Source organism: Cyprinodon tularosa, unplaced genomic scaffold (assembly GCF_016077235.1).
Source record: "Cyprinodon tularosa strain WSP-4 unplaced genomic scaffold, ASM1607723v1 ctg370, whole genome shotgun sequence".
Taxonomy (NCBI): domain Eukaryota; kingdom Metazoa; phylum Chordata; class Actinopteri; order Cyprinodontiformes; family Cyprinodontidae; genus Cyprinodon; species Cyprinodon tularosa.
In genome coordinates, this window is record NW_024039086.1 from 413,177 (window position 1) to 440,668 (window position 27,492).

Consider the following 27,492-nt stretch of genomic DNA (forward strand, 5'->3'; position numbering starts at 1 on the left):
CCACGAACACCTTACGATGTCCGACTGAATTTCAAACATGTTTGATTTTGTTCTGACCTGATGGGGAGGTGGTGGTGAGAAGCTAAATGCCCCTTGTTACCCCCTGTATACTGAACAACGGGCAATCAGGCTGAAAGTTGGCCCGATTGAAAAATTCTTGCACGACTAGAGAATCAGACCAAAAAGGGCAAACTACAGGTGCTGGTCATAAAATTAGAATATCATGAAAAAGTAGATTGATTTCAGTAATTCCATTTAAAAAGTGAAACTTGTATATTATATTCATACATTACATACAAACTCATATATTTCAGATGTTTATTTTGTTTAATTTTGATGATTACAAATTACAACAAATGAAAATCTCAAATTCATCATATCAGAAAATTAGAATATTACTGAAGACCAATAAAAACAAAGGATTTATAGAAATGTTGGCCAACTGAAAAGTATGAACATGAAAAGTATGAGCATGTACAGCACTCAGTATTTAGTTGGGCCTCCTTTGGCCTGTATTACTGCAGCAATGCGGCGTGGCATGGAGTCGATCAGTCTGTGGCACTGCTCAGGTGTTATGATAGCCCAGGTTGCTCTAATAGTGGCTTTTAGCTCTTCTGAATTGTTGGGTCTGGTGTATTGCATCTTCTTCTTCACAATACCCCATAGATTTTCTATGGGGTTAAGGTCAGGAGAGTTTGCTGGCCAATTAAGAACAGGGATACCATGGTCCTTCAACCAGGTACTGGTAGCTTTGGCACTGTGTGCAGGTGCCAAGTCCTGTTGGAAAATGAAATCTGCATCTCCAAAAAGTTGGTCAGCTGCAGGAAGCATGAAGTGCTCTAAAACTTCCTGGTATGTGGCTGCGTTGACCCTGGATCTCAGAAAACACAATGGACCAACACCAGCAGATGACATGGCACCCCAAACCATCACTGACTGTGGAAACTTTACACTGGACTTCAAGCAACGTGGATGAAGTGCCTCTCTTCTTTTCCTCCAGACTCTGGGACCTTGATTTCCAAAGGAAATGCAAAATTTACTTTCATCAGAGAACATGACTTTGGACCACTCACCAGCAGTCCAGTCCTGTTTCTCTTTAGCCCAGGCAAGACGCTTCTGACGCTGTCTGTGGTTCAAGAGTGGCTTGACACAAGGAATGCGACAGCAGAAACCCATGTCTTTCATACGTCTGTGTGTGGTGGTTCTTGAAGCACTCACTCCAGCTGCAGTCCACTCTTTGTGAATCTCCCCCACATTTTTGAATGGGTTTTGTTTCACAATCCTCTCCAGGGTGCGGTTATCTCTCTTGCTTGTACACTTTTTTCGACCACATCTTTTCCTTCCCTTCGCCTCTCTATTAATGTGCTTGGACACTGAGCTCTGTGAACAGCCAGCCTCTTTAGCGATGACCTTTTGTGTCTTGCCCTCCTTGTGCAAGGTGTCGATGGTCGTCTTTTGGACAACTGTCAAGTCAGCAGTCTTCCCCATGATTGTGTAGCCTATAGAACTAGACTGAAAGACCATTTAAAGGCTTTTGCAGGTGGTTTGAGTTAATTAGCTGATTAGAGTGTGGCACCAGGGGCCATCAATTTTGAACCTTTTCACAATATTCTAATTTTCTGATATGATGAATTTGAGATTTTCATTTGTTGTCATTTGTAATCATCAAAATTAAACAAAATAAACATCTGAAATATATGAGTTTGTATGTAATGTATGAATATAATATACAAGTTTCACTTTTTAAATGGAATTACTGAAATCAATCTACTTTTTCATGATATTCTAATTTTATGACCAGCACCTGTATTGTAGAGTGTAAGCCTGACTTTAAGGACATAGCTCAGGAACCCAGAGTGGATGTGGGGATTGAACCAGGTACTTGCCACCTTCTAAGAGCACAGGCTCTAACCACTAGCCCAACACTCCCCCCAACAACGTACATTTGCTGTCCAAATTTGTTGTGCATCATGTATTTTTAGAGCACTTGCACCCCTCATCTACTGCACTAAAGGCATTTCTTTCCTGCTGGTAAAATTAGTTTGCATAGATAATTACCAACAAGGCTAGTAACTGTTGTGTTCCTGAAGAAATCAAGTAATCAGCTTTTACCTAACCTATAATTTCTTTCTTAGTTGAACAAATGTGCTCAAATTAGTTGTTTACATCTTTGATTGTGGAAGTAAGCTGCGGTAGAGGAATAACTTTTCTTTTCTTCAAGTTTCTATACATCTTTACCGAAGTGGAACTTTCTAACATACATTGGAAAGATAACACACTCTGAAACAAGAGGGAAATCTGCATAACAGAAAATGACAACAAAAACAATCCCACTAAAAATAATCAAGAAGGATTAAGCAAACACAAACCATGTTTAAAGGGTGTTAGACTTTGGGTAGCTTGTAAAACCCATAAACACAAATTGTAAGTGAGGCTTCCACTGGAAGCAAAGACGTATGTCTCCAAAAAGGTAAATGGGTAAATACTGAATGCCACATGATGTGTAAGCAGGTGCTGGAGTGCTAAACAGTCCTGGAGCCGTCGTTCGTGATCCTCGGATCAAAGATGGCCGTCTTCACACATTGCTCTTCATCACTAACATAATGGGGGGGAGGGGAGAAAGGAGTTAGGTCCATCTGGGTAGACTTGTGGAGCAAAGATATAATACTTTTATGTGCAACTATATTTATTTCTTCAAAGCAGCAAATTAAATTGGTCTGAACACAGAAAGATGCATCTCATCTTGTTCTCTGAATACCTCATTTGTGCTTCATTAGCGGATCATCAAAAGCATTTGGTTCCAATCGTCATTATTTATGCAACGCAGCATAAAGGGGAAGGAACATGAGTGCATGTTTGAGGGCTTATAAGGATCAACATCCTGCACTGACTGATCATTTCCTCCTGGGGTCTGTTTTGAGAAGCAGGTTTAACAAACTCGGATTTAAACTGAACTCTAAATTGATCTAGCTTAATGTTGGGAACTCTGAGGGCTCAGTTTCACAACAGCTGCTATGAATTAGTCAATCCACTCCAAATAGAACCTATCAGAGTTTAGTACGTGCGTAACAAGTATGAAAAGCCATTGTCAGTGGAGCACCAATTCGATGAGTCAACTTGACGACTGGCAACAGGAAGTGCCTATTTTACCCTTACTGGGACTAGAGATCTTAATGATAGCTATGTCATTATCTCGAGAAGGCATATGAAAAAGAGAATGTCGAGTTTGACCGCTTGCAGCTTTTATACCTACAGTACATGCTCTGGTGAGATTAAATTTTGGCCCAGCAAAGTGTTGGGCAGACAGTTGGACTTGTTTCTATGTCCACATTCATGAATTATGTTAATACTCTAATTAAAAATACAGTCTTTGAATCATGGCCGTCATCGCTGGTTCATTTTCATGATGAAAAAATTCGGCAAGACTAGATTAATTTGTTCCTGTTTTGTCAGCATGGTTGTACATAACCCTAACCCTACAACACCCAAATATTTTGAGTAAAATCTGTAAAGTCAAACCTGATGCTTTGCCCCTCGACGTCCTCAATGGTGTCCGGTAGAGGCTTGTTGACCGTCTCAGGCAGAAGCAGGGTCAGTCCAGCGCCCAGCAATGGACACAGGCCAGAGAGGACCATGGGAGCATGAGGGTGGATGTTTCTTAGAAGGTATGTCATGGGAGCCAGGACACCTCCGATCCGGGCACACATGGATCCTATGCCAATCCCATTTTGCCTATAGAACGGGGATAAAGCAGGCAGACCGGTTATAAACCTGCAGCTGACTGTGTTTAATATAAAGGTTTTCAAATACTTTTTTATTCAAAAACACACAGAAATGCACGGCAGGCCAACACTCACCTGATCACAGTTGGAAATACTTCAGCTGAGTAGACATAAATGATAGACAGAGAGGCAGTGATTCCAAACTTCCCAATCATGGCCAGGACTGTTCTGACAATGGGCAAGTCTATAGAAAAGGTGATAAAAAAAAAGACTTGTGACCAAACATGCAAAAACAGAGGGTAGAACACAACTTTTTATTAGACAAGAGTAAAGACTGTCCGTTTGTGTCATACTTACCGCTAGGGATGCAGGTCGTTAAGAGGCAGGCAGAACCTCCCACTGCTAGAAAAGCTAGTTGGGAGAACTTGCGTGAACGGTTAAGGGTGAACAGCGTGATTGTGCGGGCAGGCATCTCCACCAACCCAAAGATCATCTGGGTTAAGAAGATGTTCATTCCGAAGTCGGAAATGTTGAGGGACAGGCTGTAGTACACCAGGACATTGACAAACCTGAAGCACAGAACAGAAAACAAATGTCACCTGTTTGAAATCCTAAAGCAGGGGAAACAAATTAAAAATCTGTGGGGTCCGAATAAAGGACCCTGGTCTGCCAATCCATGACCTCCGTTCTAGTAAAGTGATCATAAGATCCCATCCAAAGGTTCTAGCAGTTAAAGGTGCAGTAGATCTTTTCTGATGCATTTTTTACTATGTGTCTTAAATATCTCCCCATAGCTGCTTAGCAGGCCATGAAATAGAAGGTCTGGAAGTGAAACAAAAATAAATCGTCCCCGCTACAGTGAGAAATCAATGAATAACCCCAACCAATCACAAAAGACGGTCTGTTGTACATGATTGGTTCCATGCTACGTCTGCTTGACCCCCCGTGCACATACCCTGACACATGAAACAATCGACCCCCCAATGTTCGTGCAGGACGCCATGGCTGGAAGCTAGCCACTGTTATGCTACGTTTACACCTTATTATCACACCTTATTATCGTTGTCTGGGCAACCCCAATGTTTTACATCCTGTGGCAACGCTCAACCTATCATGTAGCATAACATCACTGGCATGCAATAAATAATATTCCTTTAATAGGCTAGTGCAGTAAAGCATCTGTCCTTAACATTTTTCCTGCATTACTTTTACCTTTTTACTTTAGTTGTTTTAAAAATGGTACTTTTACACTTTTACTTGAGTAAAAAGCTTAAGTTCACAATCTAACTTCTACAAAAGTGTTTTTAAACAGTAGGATTTCTACTTAAGTAATAAACATTAATACTTTGACACCTCTGTGCGTAATGAACACCATGTTCAGGCATTAGGATCTCCATCATTGCACTTGGCACCAGGACACTGTGCTGGAGGTGGATGATCCTCTTGGTAGTTGTCGCCGTAATAATAATTAATGATTGAACTTTATTGTTCAACACTGGAGAAATTTACCTCTGCATTTAACCCATGCTCCTAGGGGAGCAGTGGGCTGTCATCATGGGGCGCCCGGGGGGCAGTGTGGGGTTAAGGGTCTTGCTCAGAGAGCCAGAGTCCAACTCAGAACCTCAGGATTCCAAGCTCTATGCACTAAACACTAGGCCACCACTCCCTTTTTTATTAATCTTTTCTTAATAAACAAGTAGGATGACAAGTAGAAAATTCCCTCATAGTTTTGTAGTCAAGATCACACCAACTGAGACCAAGGAGTACAGAGACCAGGCCAAGACCTTATATGACCTAAAGGTAAAGGTCTTTGACTCTAAAGGTCTTGGCCTAGTCTTGGTCTCGGTACCTCTTAGCCCTAGTTGGTTTGGTCTTGACTACAACAGTACTCTTTTGTCCAGTGAAATTTCTTTTTTATTATTTAGCCAAGTGTTTCCAGCTGCTTAATTCTTAGAAGAAAGTCTTTAAGAGTGACATCTTCATTCTGGCTGTTTTTTTGTTTGTTTGTTTGATTTCAACTAGACTGCTTTAGATCTTCTGCTGTGTGGTCATTTTGCAACAGGGCAAAAGCAAAGAAATTATGTTTTATGTTGCAAAGTAATTTTTTTAAGCCTGTAAAACTTTTTTTTTGAGTCACAGGGGTTGGGTTTTGTTGTAGAAACCAATGCTGAGACACAATATTTTTGGCCTGATCTTCAGAGTTTCCAAACAAGAGACGCTACATTGCCAGTTAATGTTTCCTTTCCTCATTAATATTATTCCATTGTTGTCGTTTCTGATTGTCTAAATCGAGGTTCTCTTTCCATCCTATACTATAATATAAAAGCCTCCTTTGTGGCAACAATGACTGCAGATAATTGTACATGTCAGTTTGCACCACACCCAGAACTACTAAAATAGAACTGCGTCTTTTTAAACTAAACTAATTAGTTGAGTTTCCAATATGAAAAACAGCTTTGCATGTGGTAAATGTTAACATTTGCATAAGCACGAATTTGCAAGGATTGGGCATTAAAATGTGATCTACTTATATATTAAGGAAAAAAGGTTTGCACACGCCTGTTGTCTTTGGGACTTGGAATGGAAATCACTTTGCAGCTTTTTTGAAGATCAGCCCTCCTTGTAAAAACACGTTAGCACCTGTTTTAAGACAAACAAGTCTTCTGAAGATCACATGCCTTTTGTTTTGGCTTAGACCCTGATTGGCATTTTAAAGGTGTTGTTCTTAATGTCAACACAAGATGGTACCAGAGAGGGAAATGAGGAAACCGCACAGAGGAACTGTTTTTAGTCTTTTAACAGGCTTTAAGGGTTTCTTTTTAAGGTTCTTTATTGAGATGCTCGTATTGTGATGTTTTATTCTCCTTTACAAAATAAATAGGGGACTTTTTACTGAAAATCAAATATTGAAAGATGATTAATAAAAATATTTTAATGGCGGCTCTCCTTTAATTTTTAATGAGATATTTTGAAGAATCAACATATAATTACTTTTCTATTGAATTCTATTTTATTCTATTCTAGTGAAATATCACTGTTGGCATACAGAGTAGGAACCCTAAATGTTAATCCGAGCTGGAATTTAGATCACTATGCATGTTTTATCAAAAAACAACAAGAGAAATGAAGCAAAGGAATCAATATTCGAACTTAACTTAGTTGTTTAGAGAGTTGGCCTGAAACTGTAAATGCAGGAAAGTCTTGGTTCCAATAGCAGGTTTTCTTGTTCTTCCTTTTTTGGGGAAACAGGCTTTGATACAAATAATAAGAGCAGTTCAGTATTGATTTGGGACATAACCTGGCCTAACTTAACTGTCTTTGTTTAGACCAATATTAAATATTTTTACTTTCAAAAATATGCAAATATGACTTTGTGCACTGAAAGAACAAGAACCTAATGTCAGGTCTTGCACAGAAGGTAAATTTTGCATCAACTGGTTAATCAGCCCATGTCAGTGTTGCAGAAAGCCTCCAGGCCTTAACCTGTCAGTGATATGACATATTTTGACTTTTCTATCTGGAATGTATTGAGTGCCTAACACCTTTCTGCAGCTCAGAATTGACATTTTGACACAATGCAGCTAAATGTTGTGACATGATCAATGGTTATGGGGAGTGGCGGCCTAGTGGTTAGGGCATAGAGCTGGGAGTCCTGAGGTCTGGGTCTCTGAGCAAAACCCTTAACTCCACACTGCTCTGTAGGCACCGCACAATAGCAGCCCACTGCCGCCCAAGGGGATGAATTAATGCAAATGTGAGATCAACAAAGTTCAATCATGAATTATTACTATGGAGACAAGTGCAAAGAGGATCATCCACCTCCAGCAGTCTCCTGGTGCCAAGTGCAATGACGGAGATCCTAACGCCTGAACATGGCGTTCATTACGGACGGAGGTCAAAAGTATTAATGCTTATTACTTAAGTAGAAATCCTACTGTTTAAAAACTATTTTGTAAAAGTAATATTAACAACTTAACATTATTACTCTAGTAAAAGTGTAAAAGTACCATTAAAAAAAAAAAAAACTACTTAAAGTAAAAACGTAAAAGTAATGCAGGAAAATTGTTAAGGACAGACGCTTTATTGCTCTAGCCTATTAAAGGAACATTTTTCTACAATTCTGGATGATAATTTCCTTTTACTTAATTTTCTTATTTTTATAACTACTGGTAACAGTTTTAAAATTAACTTTGCATCATCTTAAAAAACAATTTATTTTGGTATGTGGTGAAAAAAAATCAAAATCTAGATAATAATTTTTTTCTTAAAATAAGTGCATTTGTTCTTGGATTTAGGAGGCAAAGGAGCCATTTTGCCAATGGAACAAGACAATTTACACTTAAAATAAGAAAAGACAATTGAAATGTCTTCTTTCAAGTACATATTATCTAATCATCTTATTTTAAAAGTAAAAATACTCATTCAGTTGGCAAAATATCTCATTTACCTTCTCAAATTAAGGTTACATACACTTAATTTAAGACATTTTTACTTATTTCTACATTATTTTTCAAGTGGTGCAGCACCGAGTCCAACCACAAAGAAATTAATTGTCTGGATAAAACAAATTATCTTGATGGTTTTTATTTCTTTTTAAATACCAACAGGCCATAAAGAAAATGAGCTTAAATGAAACAAAAGTAATGAGTCTATTTTTAGTAGAAAACAGATATAATTCCTAAAAACTGGAAGGTTCAGAAGTAAAAAAGTTGTCTAAAAAATAATTACTCCAGCAAAGCCAAAATTTCTACCTAAGGTAGTGAAGTATTTGTACTTTGTTACTGGACACCTAAGATTATGGAAACTCCCTAATTAGCCATAATTCACTGGTTTGACTCCATTTAATTAACTCTGGCTTTAGCCAGATTGATACGTGTAGAACTGAGTTGAGTTCTACGTTATGAGACTCAAAACTCGGATCTTGATCCAGCTTGCAGGGCAAGGTTACCATTTAAATCCTGCATATCGCTCTTAATGCACGCTCAGGTCAGTTCCACAAATATTGCGCCATAATCATCGCCGCCATGCTTCAGCAGCATGGAAGTGACGATTATGGCGGTCCCAACTAAATGCAGTATAGAACCGTTTTAATAGACTCAGTGCCTTGGTACCAAACTAGTTACGGTATACCAAACATCTTTAATTAGGACACTGAAACCGCTGCACCTTGTTGAGATGGCGTTTCAATTAACAACAGTAGCAGCCATTCAAAATGGCCCTTCCCAGTCAAATGCCAGCCGAATGGCGGCTAACATCCAGCCCCTGGTGTGACCCCCTCCTTCTCCTGGGCGTGCATATTGTCTACTCTGACTCCACCCTTTCACTGAATTACAGGGTCTGACCAGGAGATGACGCTTCTCTTTAGATCTTAATGTCCACAAATCATGACAGAATATTTTAGTGCAAAGATTGATGTTTAAAAAGGAACTGTAGAGGACCAGCCAAGAACCCATCAAGGAAAGTATGGACATTTTGAGTGGCTACTGCTGTATTCCAAAAAATGAAATATAAAAAAAACAATCCACTGGACTTTTTTTCCGAGTTTGAAGATGTTTCTCTTCCCATCCAGGAAGGTTTTAATTCAAAATGTCAGGAACAGCGTTGAGTTTGAGGTTTTATACAGTAGCCCAACAAAGCCATGCTTTTTTTTCGTTGAAAACATGCAAATTGAAACGGACAAACGGGTCCACCCCCTTGGAATGGGGTTGTTTGGCTTCTTTGTTAGCCCGCAATGCCCCATACCTGACTATGTCTCTGAAAGGGGGGCCTGGATGAATAGGTGAGGTCTTCTGCAGCAGCAGGGTGGACCCCTTCATCCGTTTCAATTTGCATGTCTTCAAAAAAAACAAAACAAGGCGGCTTTGTTGGGCTACTGTATAACACCGCAAACTCAAAGCAATTCCTGACATTTCGAATTGAAAAAGCTTCCTGGATGGGAAGAGAAACGTCTTCCAACTTGGAAACAAAGTCCAGTGGATTTTATTTTTTTTACTTTTTTTGGAATGACTGAGAATCTTCACCAGCAAACGGCTACCTTTGTAGACCTACTTTGTCACACTTTGATCATGATAGAGATAATTCTGAATTGTGTCTGCGGTCAGCATAAGTGTCCTTCTGTTAAAATTTTCTATTAAGTGAATCATACAAAAAAAAAAAAGAAAAAAGATTCAAATCATTGATGGAAATAATTCTGGCAGCTCTGAATATATTTTTTGGGCAATGAAAGGCCTTCCTCTTATGTATTTTGTCATGTTTGATTACCCTGAAGTAACCAGCTGCCTGTTTGCTCCATCTGAGTGTTTCCTGCATTCCCACCAAGTGAGCACACCAAAGTAAAAACATATCCGTAATTTGACCCCAGCTAATTGGGCGGCAGGTATGAGCAGGTGGAATTTTTAGTAGCGTGTAAACATTTGAAGAGTATACAGTTGCAGCCTTCAGCCTCCTGAGGTGAGATAACAGTAATCGCCTGGGCAACCTGTTATTCCTGTATTTTTGTTACAACAGGTTTGGCATAAAGACTCCCACTGGTCATTTCTATTTAAGTAATGACAAGAAACAACATCTAGAGAAAAACGGTGAATACCTGAACTGCTCATCATCTTCTTCTTTTCTTTACACTAAGATGCAGCACTCCAGATCTATGTCAGTTTAAATACAGAAAATAAAAACAGCTGATTGGCTCTTTTCTCTGTTTTAACATTCAGTGTTATTATAATTTATCTCCTTAAGGCTGGTTTATGCTCAGAAACCAGGTCATCTGTGTGTGTGTGTGTCGCAGTTAACGCAGATGTGCCCCCAAAATTGTAGACCGGAGACAGGACAGGAGGCCTCTGATTGGTCAATTCTACATCCGCTCTACTCTATGTGTATTTCCTCTCTGGTACCTTATCGGCTTGTTTTGTTTGTTTGACTAAATGACTGAAGATGGACCTGCTAGAAGAGCGAGGTGAACGAGAACGCTGGGACGCTTTTTCCACCTGGATCTTTTTGGTCCTCATGTCCCTCCGTTGTCACACAAACTTGCCACCACTTCCTCACCACCTCGGACGTATCTAGACCCACAGCTAGTTCCTGATTGTCCCTCTTGCATTGTGGCGTGGAATAACATAGCGCAGACCACGCTTCAATATTAGGCATAAATCAAAAATATCTGCGTCATACCTGTGACATACTGCTGTGGGGAGTATAACCAGCCCTTTAGTCTGGCAACCACTGGGTTGTCAGTGTGCCCCAGGGTAGCAGTGGCTGTAATGTAGCTTGTCACCATTAGAGTGTGCATGAATGACTGAATGTTCTGAAATGATAAAGAAACACAGGCCATCTAACCTACTGTAGGATAAAAGGCAGGGTTTAACTGTTGGGATCTTTTCCAGGAACCTGGCCTTGTGTGTTTCCACTGTGATTATCAGGGTTTTAAAAGGATGTGGGTAAAACTGTTCGCCAAAAAATGCTGCAGTGAGGCGGAAGTATCTTCCTCTATCAGGAGCTTATGATTTAACTCTTAACTATTTAAAAATTAGTAAAAACAGTTGACAATAGCATTAAGCATAAACTTTTCATAAAGAGATATATTCATCGGTTTTAAATTGCTGCATATAGAAAATCACAGCAGCGGTGGATCCAACTCGCCTGTATCTAGACCCACAGCTTGTTCTCGATTGACCCTCTTGCGTTGTGTCGTTGAATAACATAGCGCGGACCACGCTTCATTATTGGGCATAAATCGAAAATATCTGCGGCAAGCTCACTGCCAAACACTGCTGCAGAAGTATAACCAGCCCTTTAGGCTTTAATGCAGCTAGATTTTAACCAGTGGGTCTACTGGGTTCAACACAGGGACTAGATGCACTACTGTAGATCCATTTAGATTGCTTACAATGAAACATGAAATCTGCCTGTTTCACGGAGGGCTGAATGTTTCTCAGGCTGCAGAACAATGTAGAGCTCCCCATTCCCTCAACCTTCAGTGCACATTGTTTATCTGGCTAAAAAAGGGTTCCCAAGCTTTCCACAGACTTAATAGTCAGATAAATATAGGATATTTCTGTGAAAAACGCTGACAACCCCGATTTGGCTGCCATAGAACATTCACCCATCACTCTTACTAAAAGCTGCAGATGGGGTTCCCTGCAGAGCTGAGATTTTAGCATTACTAGCATCAGAATCCGCTATATTGACCCAGATTTTTTCACTCAAACAAGGAATCATGGTGTACAGACATGAAATTGTCTTAATGCAAACTGTCTCATTTTGTTCCAAAGCTGACTTCGCAAGCAGCAACGTGTGCTTTCGCCTTCTTCAAAGAGACAGCCTGAGGGGAAGGAGCTGCATAAACGGTGCTGCTGGAATGCAGGCTTTTAAATACAGAGTGGGGAGAGAAAACACCTCAGGGGGTGCCGGTGCTGATGGGTCTTCTTTGGGATAAGTTGCTCACCAACCTCACCTGGTGCTGCCAGTCAGTCAGGATGCAGTTGATCTACCGAGGGGTGATGGCAGGAACTGTGAGCTCGGTGATTGTCTGGGTTTATGGTTTAGGAATGCCAAGTCCTCAAAAAGGATCCTAGTGAATGTCACAGGATGAAGTTTTGTCCCAGGTCGGCTTGTCATCAGTGGATCTGTGATGCTTCAACATTGGTCGCTCATAGGATATTATGACCAGAGACTTCAAAGTGTCTGCATCCATTGAATCGTATCATGGTGTCCCTGCAGATTGCGATGATGCTTTTATAGCAGGAGGGAACCAGAGAGCTCAAGGAAATCCAGAATCCCTGAATAACAGGGTCTGACCAGGAGAGGATGCTTCTCTTTAGATCTCGTGTCCGCAAAATCATGATGGAGAGAATGGTTTAGCACAAGGATTTATGTTTAAAAAGGAATTGTAGGAGACCAGCCAAGGACCAAATAGCTACTACTGTAGCTGAACATCTTAGGAAAGACGTTATTCAGACCAGTTATTCAGCTAATGCTTTGAGGCAGAATGAGTGATTTACAATCGGGTCGTGGAGCTTTGCTGACCTTCTGACGCTGAAAGGCCTAATTTACATCTTCCAGGTGGTCGTTCCTGGTTCAACCCCACAAACCTCGTCCTTCCAGGACGAGGTTTGTGGGGTTGTTAGTAGGGGTCGCAGGTAGTCCTGTTAAGTGGGAGAGAAGTGTCACCCAGTGCAGGGAGGTCAGTCTCTCAGTTGCCCTTACTTGGTTTATAGTTGTGTGAAAGTTCTTGCTCTACACTCCCTTTTTCACAAAACCAAATTAAGAAGTGACAACCAGTAATCCGTGCTTCGGATCCAACAAAAACATGTGCCAATCAAGATCAGCGCTATTCAAAACGCAACAGGGCTAAAACCATAAAATTAGAAAAATCTTGATTGAATGCTAAATTTCATCAACTACAAAAAACTAGAGTTAGACTGGGCTTTAACTTGGCCACAAACTTTGTCATAAACTTGTCTTGTTATCAACCTTTCATTGTTCTCCTTCCACCTTCCTCCTCCAGGTATTACTAAATCATCTGTTTCTTTCTTCATCTTAAGTTTGCTGACATTTATTTCTCATTTTATAATTGACAATACTACTTCTCTTACATCTACTTATATGTACTGTAAAGTTCTTCTAGTTGAGTGGATCCTAACCCATGTTACATAGCGTTAGTGCTTACTACTGTCACACGGGAAAAAAATCAAAATCTAGATATGTAATTTTTCTTAAAATAAGTGCAGTTGTTCTTGCATTGAGGAGGTAAAAGACACATTTTGCCAATGGAACAAGACAATTTACATTTAAAATAAGAAAACATAATTGCATTGTCTTATTTCAAGTGCATATTATCTAATTATCTTATTTTAAGAGTAAAAATACTCATTCCATTGTCAAAATGTCTAATTTACCTACTCAAATTAAGGGTAAATACACTTAATTTAAGACATTTTAAAATTTTTCGAGATAATCTTTCCAGTGCAGTGGCATAAAAACTGTACATTTAAAATAAGAAAAAACAATTGCATTGTCTTATTTTAAGTGAATATTATCTAATCTTATTTTAAGAGTAAAAATCTTTATTCTATTGGCAGATCATGTTATTTACCTACTAAAATTAAGGGCAGATACACTTCATTTAACATTTTTTTTTACTAATTTCTAGATTTTTTTTTACAATACAAATGGTTTTGTGGTGTGTCGATCATCTCACTGCAAAAACAATCAAGAAATAGGTGAAAATATCTTAAATCAAGTGTATTTACCCTTGATTTTAATAAGGTAAATAAGACGATTTGCCAATGGAATGAGTATTCTTACTCTTAAAATAAGATAATTTGACACTATGCATTTGGAATAAGACAATGCAATTTTTTTTTCTCATTTAAAATGTAAATTGTCTTGTTCCATTGGCAAACTGTCTCACTTACCTCCTCAGTTCAAGAAAAAATGCACTTATTTTTAAGAAGAAACTTATTTAGATTTCATTTTTTGCAGGGGATTTCAGGAGGTTCCTGTGACTATTTTACAAAGAATTAAGTGTGCTTGAACATAATAACAAAATAAAAACAATTTAAGGAAAATGCTACACAAACAGACTCTGTGCATGACCTACTTATTGTCTTGAGCTGGTAAGAATTGCTAGGAAGAGACCAGGAAACTGAGCTTATAGCCAATGTTGGACTGAGATTCTCTCTTCTGAAGTATGTCTCCTCCTGTAATAAAGAAATGTCAACCTTTTATCTGTTAAGTGGATATTGACTAATATTAACTTTCATTGATTACGCAGATGAATGATTTATGCACCTATGGTGTAACATTGCTGGTAGGCTGCCTTTAATCTTCTCAACAGGAAGCAAACACACCATGAACGTCTGGCCTTGGATGAAAGGGCCATGTGGGCAGTGCTTGCTAACCTGGCTCTGATGTCTCTACTCACGCTGTTATTGGACCTTTCCCCACAAAGAAAGCAATTTGGCCGCATCCTGCACAAACCATTTCTTTCCACTCTTTCTTTTTGTCTTCTTTTCAACTGGTTTTGTCGTTGTAAGTTCTGACGCTTGCTCTTTAGATCGTAATGTCCGCAAATCATGACGGATATATTAGTACAAAGATTAATGTTTAAAAAGGATCTGTAGGGGACCATCCAAGGACCCATCAAGGAAAGTGGGGAAATTTTAAAAGGCTACTACATACTGCTGTTATTTGCAACCATTTCCCCCCCTTTGGATGAACACAAACTCACAAAGTTTAGGAAGAGCGAGTGGATGTGGGGAAAAAAACACAGGAGTGATTCAAAATAATTTCACACTAGAAACAGATAACGAAATTTCACATGTGATCCTTCTACTACGGATAATTTAATCCTCTCTGCCCTTCTTTATAGATATGATCACTGTATGAGAAAGTCAATTTAAGTAACTCCAGGAACCACATCTGTAAAAAACCAAGAATGTGCACATGATACTAAGAAGTAGTCCAGTAAGCAGAAAAACATCCTCCTTGTGGCGGGACATTCCTGTCCCCCTCGCATCTGCTTAATCTATATGTGGCAAGCAAAAACTATACGGGGGGAAAAAGTAGAGGAAAGCTGCTTCTTATTGTCACACACAACAAAAAAACCTAAACCCTCATAAGAATAAATGTTACAATCAGATTAAGAAAACTGCGCCTGGTCAAAATATTTCATGAATCAAAGGAGCCAGTTGACGGTTGTTGCTCGCTCTCTGCACCCTGTGGCTTTAAGTTCCACGAATTACACAACTGCTCGGTGTCTGGTGAATAGAGGGTTTGTCAATGTAATGCAGAGTATAGAGGGAGGGTTCAGTTCATAGATGCCAAGGGAGAAAATATGTGACCCAGTTGGATAGAAATAACTCTTTGCTACCATGCTGCAGCCTGCATGGCCAAACTTTTAGCTGGAAGGGATTTTTTTTTTATTTTTTTTTTATGCATAGTAGATCAACCTAGACACAACAGGCAGTCATTCATTTCAGTCCACAGAGCCTTCTCAAGGCAGCTTTGAAGACAAACGGGTCCAGTTACACTGTTAAAACAACCTAGAACTACAAAAATGTCTTAAATTAAGTGTATTTACCCTTCATTTGCATCGGTAATTGAGATAGTTTGCCAACGGAATGAGTGTTTTGTCTCTTAAAATCAGATAATTAGATAATATGCACTTGAATTAAGACAATGAAATTGTGTTTTTCTTATTCTAAATGTAAATTGTCTTGTTCCATTAGCAGAGTGACTCACTTGCCTCCTCAGTTCAACAAAAAATGCACTTATTTAAAAAAAAAAATGACTTATTTAGATTGACATTTGTTCCAGCGTATAAAGGAATGCAAATCAATCCGATGTAATGATAACAATGTAGTTGGTCCAAATTCAACAGCCATCAATGGATCAGTTCAAATGTTGGGTTGGTTCTCAGAACCAAACAGGCGTGAAAGAATCAGGCCATACAATAAAAACAGAGGAGTGCTCTGCAAAAACGATCTAAAAATTAGTAAAATGCCTTAAGTGTATTTACCTTAAAATAAGATACTTCTCTTGAAATAAGATAATTAGATAATATGCACTTGTAATAAGACAATACAATAGTTTTTTTTTTCTAATTTTAAATGCAAATTGTTTAGTTACATTGCACTGGAAAAAAAATCGAAATCTAGATAAGCCAATTTTTCTTAAATAAAGTGATTTGTTCTTGAATTGAGGAGGTGAGACTTTTTGCCAATGGAACAAGACAATTAACTTTAAAAAAAAGAAAAACACAATTGCATTGTCTTATTTCAAGTGCAGATTATCTAAATATCTTATTTTAAGAGTAAAAATACTCATCATTCCATTGGAAAACTATCTCCTTTACCTACTCAAATAAAGGGTAAATACACTTAATTTAAGAGGTTTTTACTTATTTCTAGATTGTTCTTGCAGTGTGGCAAAGTGTCTCACCTCTTCAATAAATAAAAAAAGTTCTTGTTTTGAGCAACAAAAAAACTTATTGACATAAAAAAACTGCAGTGTGTTTCATACAACCATGGACAACAATCTCCTAATTTCTGCTACATGAGGGACTGAAACCAGAAAAAAAAAATAAGTTTATTTTAGACCCTTGTTTTTTTGTTTTTTTTTTAGTAAATCTACATCACTTTTCTCTGTGAATGTATATCTCTTGAAAAAAATGAATCGTTTTCATGAAAAAAAAAAATTAGCTTGGACATTAAGGAGAGTAATCTGTTGCTGTTACCTCTAAAGCTGGGAATACACTGCGACATTTTCAATAATTGAAAGCAGCTACAACTCAAACTGTACAACGAAACCGCAGGGTTTGAACTTGTGTTGTATCAATACCGATACCAGTATGGGGCAGGGCCCGATCCAGAACTAAAACGCTGTTATCTGTATCAGTGAGTACCAACAAATAGGGCAGCAATACCATTTTGAGAACTAAAAGTTTATCCAACTATTGTTACCCACTCCTGTTAGGCAAAAACAAGTTCTACTGGATTCACTTTGTGTTAGTCTTTTTCCTGCTTCACAAAGGTAGGCAGCAGCTTGACAAAGCCATGATGACAATTATTTTACATCCAAGTAGTCTGCAGTTCTTCAAATATACACACACATCAACTTCAAACAGAGGGTATCGGTATCGGCCGATACTGCACAGCCAGGTATCGGGTATCAGGGCCAAAAAATGGCATCTAGTTTAAAACACTAGTTTAAAAGTTCCCAGCTCACGATGTATGTTCTCACACTGTGTGGCCCGACGCTCTGATGCGATCTACCTGCTCACACTGTACGTCCAATAACCACACGTTAAACTCAGCCTAGAAAGATGGTGCTGGTCAGACTCGTCAATCTGGAAGAAGAACTCCATTGTTTGCACATGCGCAGTGCTCAAGGTTCTGGTCTTCAAGAGCAGGATTTGTCCATAAACACCTTACGACGACCGACTGAATTTCAAATATTCTTAATTTTCTCCCGACCTTAAGATTCCTGATGGGGAGGTGGTCATGAGAGGCTGATCGCCCATCGTTACCCCCTGTTCACTACATGACACACCATCAGGCTGAAAGTTGGCCCGATCGAAAAAATAATCGCACGACTGGAGAATCGGCCTGGCTTAAAAGAGCCACTGACTTCATTGGAATAAAGAATTGATTAAATGAGTACATTTCACAGCTTGTTTCATGACAGTGATTTATATGCGTTCATCTCTCAGGACGACCCGATCATGTTATCCATGGCTCTGAAGTATAAACCGAAGGCTTGCAGATTTAGTTTGAGTGTTTTGATCAGAAATGGTCCGATTTAGATAAATGGTCATATTAAAGAAGAAAAAATTAAAAGTTGGTCAAATACTCACCATAGATAAAAGACAATCAGGGAGTGCTTCCGCATCGTTGGGGTCCGAATGAGGTCAACAAAGGAGTGCTTCTTCTTCAGTACAGTTTTCTCTTCAGTCTGTTGAACCTGATAAGAGGAGAGGATGGTAAAACTCTCAGAGGACGGCTGGGACGTGCAGTTTGCATGTTTAAATGGAAGCCTGTTATCAAAAGCCTTTATTCAAAGTGAGAATGGATGCCACCATGTTGGAAGGTTTCTGGTATGATTACCTAGGTGACAGAGTGGGACCCATCCTCAGAAAAATAGCAGACTAGCTGCTGATTCATGTCACCTTTTCCAACGTTTCTACCAATACAAAGCTAATCTCACAGAATTCTTAACACAAATCCCTACAGAGGGTCTTCACTAAGCCTGTATATGAATTATTTAAATCTAAATAATTCATATTTTTCTGAAAATAAGTGTATTATTCTTAAATTAAGGAGGAAAATGAGAAACTTTTCCAATGGAACAAGACGATTTACATTTACATGAAGAAGAAACAATTGCATTGTCTTATTTCAAGTGTATATTATCTAATTATCTAACAAGCAAAGGGACAAGAAGAGAGGGAGAAAATGTGGAACAAATAATGGATGTTTATTCTATTAACATTTCTCTATCTGTATAATGGGTCTGTTTTATGTGTTGTCTTCTTGATTCAGAGGGCCCCTGCCTGTCTTTGCCTAGGGCCCCAAGTTTCCTAAATCCGCCCCTGGTGACAGGAACCCTCAGCTTTCAGATCCTGGTCTGTCGCTCTTCGCCGACTGAGATAATATTCCTCACCTACACCTCCAGGCAGAACACCACGGCTCCAATAAATCAAAGTTAATATTTGGGAGTTTGACGCGGCTTCTTTAAAGAAAAGTGTTCACATGATTTACAGAAAGCTTATTTATCAAAGCAGTGAGAGTTCTGATGACATCATGTCATCTATATGCGTGTGCAGATTGGACTCTTGTTTTTGTTTGATTAAAATCCTGATCTATCAGAATTTAAAGGGGAAAGGTCATTTTTGCAAAGAAGGAAGCTGGAGATCACGTGTGTGAAGGTCTGCTTAGTCGCCACTCTGGAATATCGCCTTACCAAATCTGAAACCACATGAGGAAGGAGCTCTTCCTCCTTGGAATAAAAACATCTCTAAATGTGCTTTTTCTAATATTATTGAAAAACAACCTTTTTTCACTTCCTTCTTTGGTAATCAACAGTGACCTGGAGACCTACTTTCTTTTTGTCCGTCTAATGATCTCCCTGTGAACTATACTGTTATAAACATTGTCTTACTAAAGTATTTGCAACCCCCGAACCTCTTCGTATTTTTTCATGTCACTCCATATAACAGCGTTTTGGTAACCTTCAGGGTTCTAGTCGACTTTTCTTATTACTAACAGCAATTCCAGTTAAAATAACCCAACATAATAAATTGTTTCTATTCCATAAATCTGTACATTGGAGTTAAAACTGTGCAGACGCCAACAGCTTCTGACTTAATATTACACCTCAAGTTTTGACAGACACACATATAAGTTTATAAATGAGGTTTCACCGGCGTAAAATGAAATGTGTGTCTTTTATTAGAGGGATAAATTACAAAACCCACATTCCTACCTGACATATCTCCAGGTCTTTACTGATTGGCTTCCCATTCATCTCTGCTGCCTTCAGGATCAGTTCCCACGCTTCCGCGTTCCTGTCGTTGGCCATCAACCAGCGTGCTGATTTTGGCAAGACCCTGAGCACAATCATATCAGAGTCAGCTTTATTGGCTGTTAATGTGTGCACTATCAACTAATCTGCCTTTAGTTTGCAGATCTCACATTGCAGAGTAGCTAGGTATAAACATATCAACTGTAGAGGAGATAAATATAGGAAAAAAGGGGAAGCAGTATGTATTTGTTTTATTGTAATGTATAAAAGAGAAGAAAAAAAGGAGGTTCTGATAGTGCAAATATGCTTATTAAACAGCAGAGTAGAGTGCACTGCAAAAAATAGAAATCTCAATAAGTTATTTTTTCTTAAAATAAGTGTGTTTTTCCTTGATTTGAGGAGATAAGTAAGACACTTTGCCAATGGAACAAGACAATTTCCTTTTAAAATAAGAAAAAACAATTTTATCTTCTTATTTCAAGTAAATATTATCTAACTATCTTATTTTAAGAGTGAAAATACTCATTCCATTGGCAAATCATCTTATTTACCTGCTCAAATTAAGGCTAAATATACTTAATTTAAGCAATTTTTTACTTATTTCGGGATTGTTTTTGCAGTGTGGCTGCTCAGGCTGTAGGGGAAGAATATCTCTGCACTGGAAAACTGATCTAGAATAAGTAAATATTTCCTAAATTAAGTGTATTTACCCTTAATTTGAGTAGTTAAATGAGAGTTTGCCAATGGACTGAGAATTTTTACTCTTAAAATAAGATAATTAGATAATATGCACTTGAAATAAGACAATGTAATTGTTTTTTCTTATTTTAAATGTAAATTATTTTGTTCCATTGGCAAATGTCTGAGTTAACACCTCAATTCAAGACAAAAAACACTTATTTTAAGAAAGAAATGACTTATCGAGATTGATTTTTTTCCAGTGTGTCTGCTGGTTTCTACAAAAAGCGCTCTGAAGCTCTGAACTGGAAATAAAAGTGCATCTTGTTGCAGGATGTGTGGGGTCTGCAGAGGAAGTAAAAAGGTCCTCACTGCAGATCTTGGTGTCCTGAACCATGAGGAGCAGGTCAGCACTGGAGAGAGGACGCTTCCTGGAAAACCGGAGCTAATCCCCAGTCCATAGAGTGATACTTAGATTGGCGGAGGGAGGAGGTGAGGCCAACATCATCTGTTGTTCCAATATTGTTGCAAGAAAAGAAAACGTTGAGATAACTGACTTAAATAAAAAAAAGGAACACATTTATAAATGCAATCCAGCAATTGCACTCTGAAAATGTTTTTCATTAAAGAAGGGCTTTGAGTTCTCTTATTTATTTCAGATTTCTTTTTTTCTAGATTATATATTTTCATATTTTATTTTACCAAATTGTCTTTTGTAGATTTGGTTTTACAAATAGCATTCTCTTGATTTGGTTCACCGTTCTTATTTATGAAGAGCGAATGTTTGTTATTGGCTTGCAGTGAGGAGAACGATCGGTGAAACCATTTGACAAGAATGCAATTTGGAAAACTTAATCTAAAAAACAAAAATAATAATAATAAAAAAGAAAATATAAAATCTTAAACAATATCTGAAAAATACAGTTTGGACATTTTTATTTTCAAAATAAGTAAAAGACATTTTTAATTAAATAAATCTGAGAAAACTGACTCTCAAAAATGTTTTTTTTTAAATGAAACTAAAACATTTGTTTTTGTTAGATTTCCATTTACAAAACATCTGTTTTGCAACATGGAATAAAATTCACGCCTTACTTCTCCAATATTGTGCAGGTTGGCTAAAAATTGACATTTTTACATTTTTGCTGTGTTTTAATTCCATACTTCATCCAAACCAGGCACCAATTGGTTTTGCTTAATTCATGCATCTCTGAGTGATCCCTGTCGGATCAGCAGCCCCTCCCGTCATGAAAATGAGCAGCAGAGAATATTACGTAAAGGAGCGCCCCCTCCAGGTAGCAACTGCCTCAACTGAACTTTACCAGCACTTTTAAACCAATCCCCCCTTTCTTCCAGTTAAGAGGAAGCTTTTCCTCTCTACTGTCGCTACAAGCATGCTTAGTGTGAGGGATTGCTGAAGAGTCAATGAGTCGATGCAATCAGCTGGTTTTCCTTAGATAGAGAACTTTGAATCAATGTGACTGGATGATCTGGTGAACTGGAAAGTGCCTTGAGATGACATGTGTTGTGAATTGGTGCTATAGAAATAAACTGAAGCAGAACTCAGTGATTCTAACGGCTTTTTAGCTGCTAATCTGCACAATGCAGCAACTTTCCCTTTTTAGCTAATGTCTGAGTCGTAAAAACCTTTTTTTCTGCCTCTAGAGAAAAAGGTGCTTTGAAGGCAGGTGTTTTTCTTTGCCGTTGGACGAAAATGTTAACATTTCGTAACCATATAACACCCACATGGTGCTAAAGGCATTATTGATGGCTTCAGAAGGCGGGAAATGGGACCTGCAAAAGTCCTTCAGGGCACTTTCTGTTGTTTCATCACTTCACACATTCAAAGGAATGTAGCCCTTGCCCTTTGTTTCTCCTCTCTTGTATTTTACCGGTGTGAAATGTAAATGAGAATCATAATTAACTTGCATGTCAAGAGGCATTGCAAGGCAACCTCATAGAAGGTCAGCACATTTCCTCTGGTCCGAGGAACGCCTTGCAGACAGAGAATAAATCCCCATAATTCATGAGCAGGAAAAAAGGCAGACAAACATATATATGAATGGATTCTTACTTTAACCCTTAAAAAAACTCCCAGATTCCGTTTTTATTTCTCTATCCTGGTGCAGACGGCAGCCCACTCACCAAATGTAGATGATGAAGATGAAGCCAGGTGCAGATATAGCCAGCTGCAGCTTACGCCAGTCTCTTATGAGGTACGCGAGTCCAGCCAGTATGATGTATCCAAAGCCGAAGAAGTAGTCTGTGATTATACCAGCCAGCATGCGCTGTTTGGGGCCTGTCCATTCAGTACCTGAGGGGTAAGCAGTCATGAGCGCACAGCAGAACAATATGGAGCGAAATTTGTTCCTTTATTGTTGCAAGCAAAAAACACGTTTTGTAAATGGAAATTTGGGGGAAAGAATAATGCAATCAAGAAAGAAAACTTTCACAAATAATAAAAAAAAGGTTTTGACTGTAACTTTTTCGTAGACATTTTTTCTTTTTTTTTTTTCTTTTTTTTTTTAACAGATTTGATATTTTCAACTTTTAATTTTTTTAATTCCTCTTTTCAGATTATGCTTTTCACTGGAAAAGAGATGTTGAAATAAGTAGAAATTTCTCAAATTAAGCGTATTTACCCTTGATTTGAATACACTGGCAAAAATCTAAATCTAGATAAGTCATTATTTCTTAAAATAAGTGCATTTGTTCTTGAATTGAGGAGATAAAAGAAACATTTTAAGAGTAAAAATCCTCATTCCATTGGCAAATCTTCTCATTTACCTACTCAAATTAAGGGTAAATACCATACACTTAATATAAAAGATTTTTACTTAAATCTATATCGCTTTGGCAGTGTAGATAAATGAGAATTAAGTGTATTTACCCTTAATTAGAGTAGGTAAATGAGATAGTTTGCCAATGGAATGAGTATTTTTACTGTTAAAATAAGATAATTAGATAAAATGCACTTAAAATAAGACAACGCAATTGTGTTGTCTTATTTTAAGTGTAAATCCTCTGTTCTATTGGAAAGATGTCTTTTTTTTACCTCGTAAATCTAAGAAAACCCCCCACTTATTTTAAGAAAAAAAAAACGTATCCAGATTTTGATTTTTTTCCAGTGTAGAAATGCGTCTCTGCTCTTCACTCCGGAGGAAACCCCCGCCCCCAGAAGTGAAGAGGATATGATCTGGAAAATGCAAACTGGAAGAATGCAACCAGTAAAACCCAATCGGAAAAAGTTCTAAACCTTTGTTTTCATTAAAATCATACAATGAAAGGTTCTTAATTGGAAATGTTTCACCATTGAATAACATTTCTCTGAACGTCAGCATTTAAATCTGTATAAAAGCATATTTTGATATAAAGAGAACGAACTGTGCTTGAGGCTTATCTCTGCGCATATAAACAGCTGTCTGAAAGCTGACTGTGCCTTATTCTATCTTTAATTATCAAGGATAAGAAATGCTGTAGCCCTATAAAATCTTATCGTGGCTTCACTATACAGGCCTCTCCTATTATTTGCTTTCTTTAAAGAAAACCTTGACTTTAAAAAGCTGTTAAAAAATGTAACTTTGCTGATTTTATTTCTATTCTTCCTCTTAAATGTGCCCCTCAACAATTAGGAATTGCTTTTAGACTGTTTGAATCAAATATTCATGCAGCTGTTGTATGTTCTCACTGCAAAATCAAGAAAATAACTTTTTCAGTGGGTTTATTTATCAGTTCTGTCCTGAATCCTGATCAGAAGTTTACCATGATACAGCTCTATACACGCATGGCTCCTCCCATACTCCTAAAACATGAACACACTGCAAAAATGATCTAGAAATAAGTAAAAATGTCTAAAATTAAGTGTATTTAGCCTTAATTTGATTAGGTAAATAAGATGATTTGCCAATGGAATGAGTATTTTTACTCTTAAAATAAGATAATTAGATAATATACACTTGAAATAAGAAAATTAATTGTTTTTTTCTTATTTTAAATGTAAATAGTCTTGTTTCATTGGCAAAGTGTCTCTCTTCCCTCGTCAATTCAAGAAAAAATGCACTTATTTTCAGAAAAAAATGAATGATTTAGATTTAGATTTTTTTCTATTGCACTGGATGAATGGGCCGATGGAGGAAGGTTTCTGTCAGGCCACTGACCTAAAACGAAGGCGTTCATGATAACGCCGGAGATGGACATTCCGACCATGAAGCGAAGAGCGATGTAGATGTAGAAATGGGGAGCAAAGGCGGCAGCTACACCGAAGATTGCTTGGATAGCCAGGCTGACCAGGATGATAATCCGGCGTCCGTATCTGACAAACACAAGAAAAACACAAGGGATGACCTGCCTGGTTCACAACTAGTCAATACACTGGAAAAAACGAGCTAGAATTAAGTACAAATGTCCTAAATTAAGTGTATTTACCATTAATTTTAATAAGGTACATGAGATAGTTTGCCAATGGAATGAGGATCTTTACTCTTAAAATAAGATAATTAGATAATATGCACTTTAAATAAGACAATGTAATTGTGTTTTCTTATTTTAAGTGTAAATTGTCTTGTTCCACTAGGAAAATACACTATATTGCCAAAAGTATTTGCTCACCTGCCTTGACTCACATATGAGCTTAAGTGACATCCCGTTCCTAATCCATAGGGTTCAATATGACGTCGGTCCACCCTTTGCAGCTAGAACAGCTTCAACTCTTCTGGGAAGGCTGTCCACAAGGTTTAGGAGTGTGTTTATGGGAATTTTTGACCATTCTTCCAGAAGCGCATTTGTGAGGTCGCACACTGATGTTGGACGAGAAGGCCTGGCTCTCAGTCTCCGCTCTAATTCATCCCAAAGGTGTTCTATCGGGTTGAGGTCAGGACTCTGTGCAGGCCAGTCAAGTTCATCCACACCAGACTCTGTCATCCATGTCTTTATGGACCTTGCTTTGTGCACTGGTGCACAGTCATGTTGGAAGAGGAAGGGGCCAGCTCCAAACTGTTCCCACAAAGTTGGGAGCATGGAATTGTCCAAAATGTCTTGGTATGCTGAAGCATTCAGAGTTCCTTTCACTGGAACTAAGGGGCCAAGCCCAGCTCCTGAAAAACAACCCCACACCATAATCCCCCCTCCACCAAACTTTACACTTGGCACAATGCAGTCAGACAAGTACCGTTCTCCTGGCAACCGCCAAACCCAGACCCGTCCATCAGATTGCCAGATGGAGAAGCGCGATTCGTCACTCCAGAGAACGCGTCTCCACTGCTCTAGAGTCCAGTGGCGGCGTGCTTTACACCACCGCATCCGACGCTTTGCATTGCACTTGGTGATGTATGGCTTGGATGCAGCTGCTCGCCCATGGAAACCCATTCCATGAAGCTCTCTGCGCACTGTTCTTGAGCTAATCTGAAGGCCACATGAAGTTTGGAGGTCTGTAGTGATTGACTCTGCAGAAAGTTGGCGACCTCTTCGCACTATGCGCGTCAGCATCCGCTGACCCCGCTCCGTCAGTTTACGTGGCCTACCACTTCGTGGCTGAGTTGCTGTCGTTCCCAAACACTTCCATTTTCTTATAATACAGCTGACAGTTGACTGTGGAATATTTAGGAGCGAGGAAATTTCACGACTGGATTTGTTGCACAGGTGGCATCCTATCACAGTTCCACGCTGGAATTCACTGAGCTCCTGAGAGCGACCCATTCTTTCACAAATGTTTGTAAAAACAGTCTGCATGCCTAGGTGCTTGAATTTATACACCTGTGGCCATGGAAGTGATTGGAACACCTGATTCCAATAATTTGGATGGGTGAGCAAATACTTTTGGCAATATAGTGTATCTCTTTTGTGTCCTCAATCTAAGAACAAATGCACTTTTTTAAAGAAAAAACTACTTATCTAGATTTAGATTTCTAATGCAGTCGATCTTAACTTACTTATCAGCCAAGTGACCAAACACAGGAGCTCCCACGAGGAGTCCGGACATGTAGATGGACGAGCCCAGATTGTTGAGGCCGGCGTTGGAACAGACCAGGTCCCACTGGAAGAAAAGAAGGACAGCTGTGGGTGAAACAGCAGCTCTCTTTTTTGCAGTGAACTGGCTGCCTGCAGAGAAAAACAGCCGTCAGGTTTCCAGGCCTCAGGTTGTTGCCTCTGATGGGTAAGGAGCAGAACCTCCAGAGGATGCAGAGATCCTGATTCCCTGTGACTGACTGACGCCTTCACCAGCTGTGGATCTGTTTACACGCAGCTTAATGAATGTGATGAGCTGGTACGTGGGTCCAACGCGCTCCGGTCATGTAACTGCCCAACCCTCACCTTCACGTGCGAGGAAGTGACCCTACCAGGGCATGCGGGGGAAGAGTCAAGGATGGCTGCACTGCATGTGTCCATCTCATCCTCTCGCTCAGTCTCAGATATCACAGAGCCCACTGTAATAAGACTTCTCAGCCCCTTCCACATTTCAGTGCTACATGGGCTCGTTATTTTGAACTCATTAAGGGAAACTGCTTTGAATGCTTTGACTCACCTCAGTTACTATGGTGCTCTGGAATGTTTCCCTGCTGTACTCCCAGCCGTCCTGACAGCTCGCGGCCGGCTGCCCGTCTCCAGGAGCTGCAGAGCCGCTGAGGTTCAGGGCCGTGGAGCAGGACAGCTCAGGAAGGCCTCCTGGGCCGCTCAGGTGACTGAAGTTTGCAGGGGTGCCCACTGAGGGCCAAGCAGAGCGGCACAGATGAGGAGGAACGGCCCCGGTGAACACTGACACCAGCATGTGGAACGCCAAGAAGATCTGAGGTAGACAGATCCACACGTACAGCAGCTTCTGGAACTTCCCAAAGCCTCCAATTTTACTCAGGATCTCATCGAAATTCATTGTTCAAGTCAGCTGTAGATGCAACACTTTAAATGAGCTTTAGTTTGGAACCAAACCAGTCTGACAAGAGATGAACCCAAGGGGAATACTTTCAGAGCAGATAAATAGGCCGGAGCAGGCAGATGATTAACAGGAGGAGGGAGACGCTGTCGCACCTGTGCTGAGCTCTGAGAGCGACCTGAAGCCGTGCAGCGTGAGACTGTGTGCGGC

General features: G+C 39.2%; 1 protein-coding gene across 1 annotated transcript; it reads right to left on the bottom strand.

Moving 5' to 3' along the window:
* Positions 1 to 1,814: 1,814 nt before the first annotated feature.
* si:dkey-119m7.4 (uncharacterized protein LOC560629 homolog) lies at positions 1,815 to 27,492 on the bottom strand. The gene is made up of 10 exons (XM_038296496.1): positions 26,938 to 27,492; positions 26,345 to 26,448; positions 24,575 to 24,729; positions 22,563 to 22,731; positions 19,701 to 19,824; positions 18,073 to 18,179; positions 4,080 to 4,291; positions 3,858 to 3,966; positions 3,520 to 3,732; positions 1,815 to 2,595 (listed from the first exon to the last, which is right to left on the bottom strand). The coding sequence occupies exons 1-10, from the start codon at positions 27,280 to 27,282 to the stop codon at positions 2,523 to 2,525; spliced, it is 1,611 nt and encodes a 536-aa protein (XP_038152424.1). The 5' UTR covers positions 27,283 to 27,492; the 3' UTR covers positions 1,815 to 2,522.

Bases quoted from the DNA above. Each gene is read 5' to 3' on its own strand.
- si:dkey-119m7.4 (XM_038296496.1), bottom strand. From the start codon at position 27,282: ATGAATTTCGATGAGATCCTGAGTAAAATTGGAGGCTTTGGGAAGTTC. The intron at 3,967-4,079 runs GTAAGTATGACA...CCTTTTCTATAG, and splicing joins AACGACCTGCATCCCTAGCG to ACTTGCCCATTGTCAGAACA. The intron at 3,733-3,857 runs GTGAGTGTTGGC...CCCGTTCTATAG, and splicing joins GTATTTCCAACTGTGATCAG to GCAAAATGGGATTGGCATAG.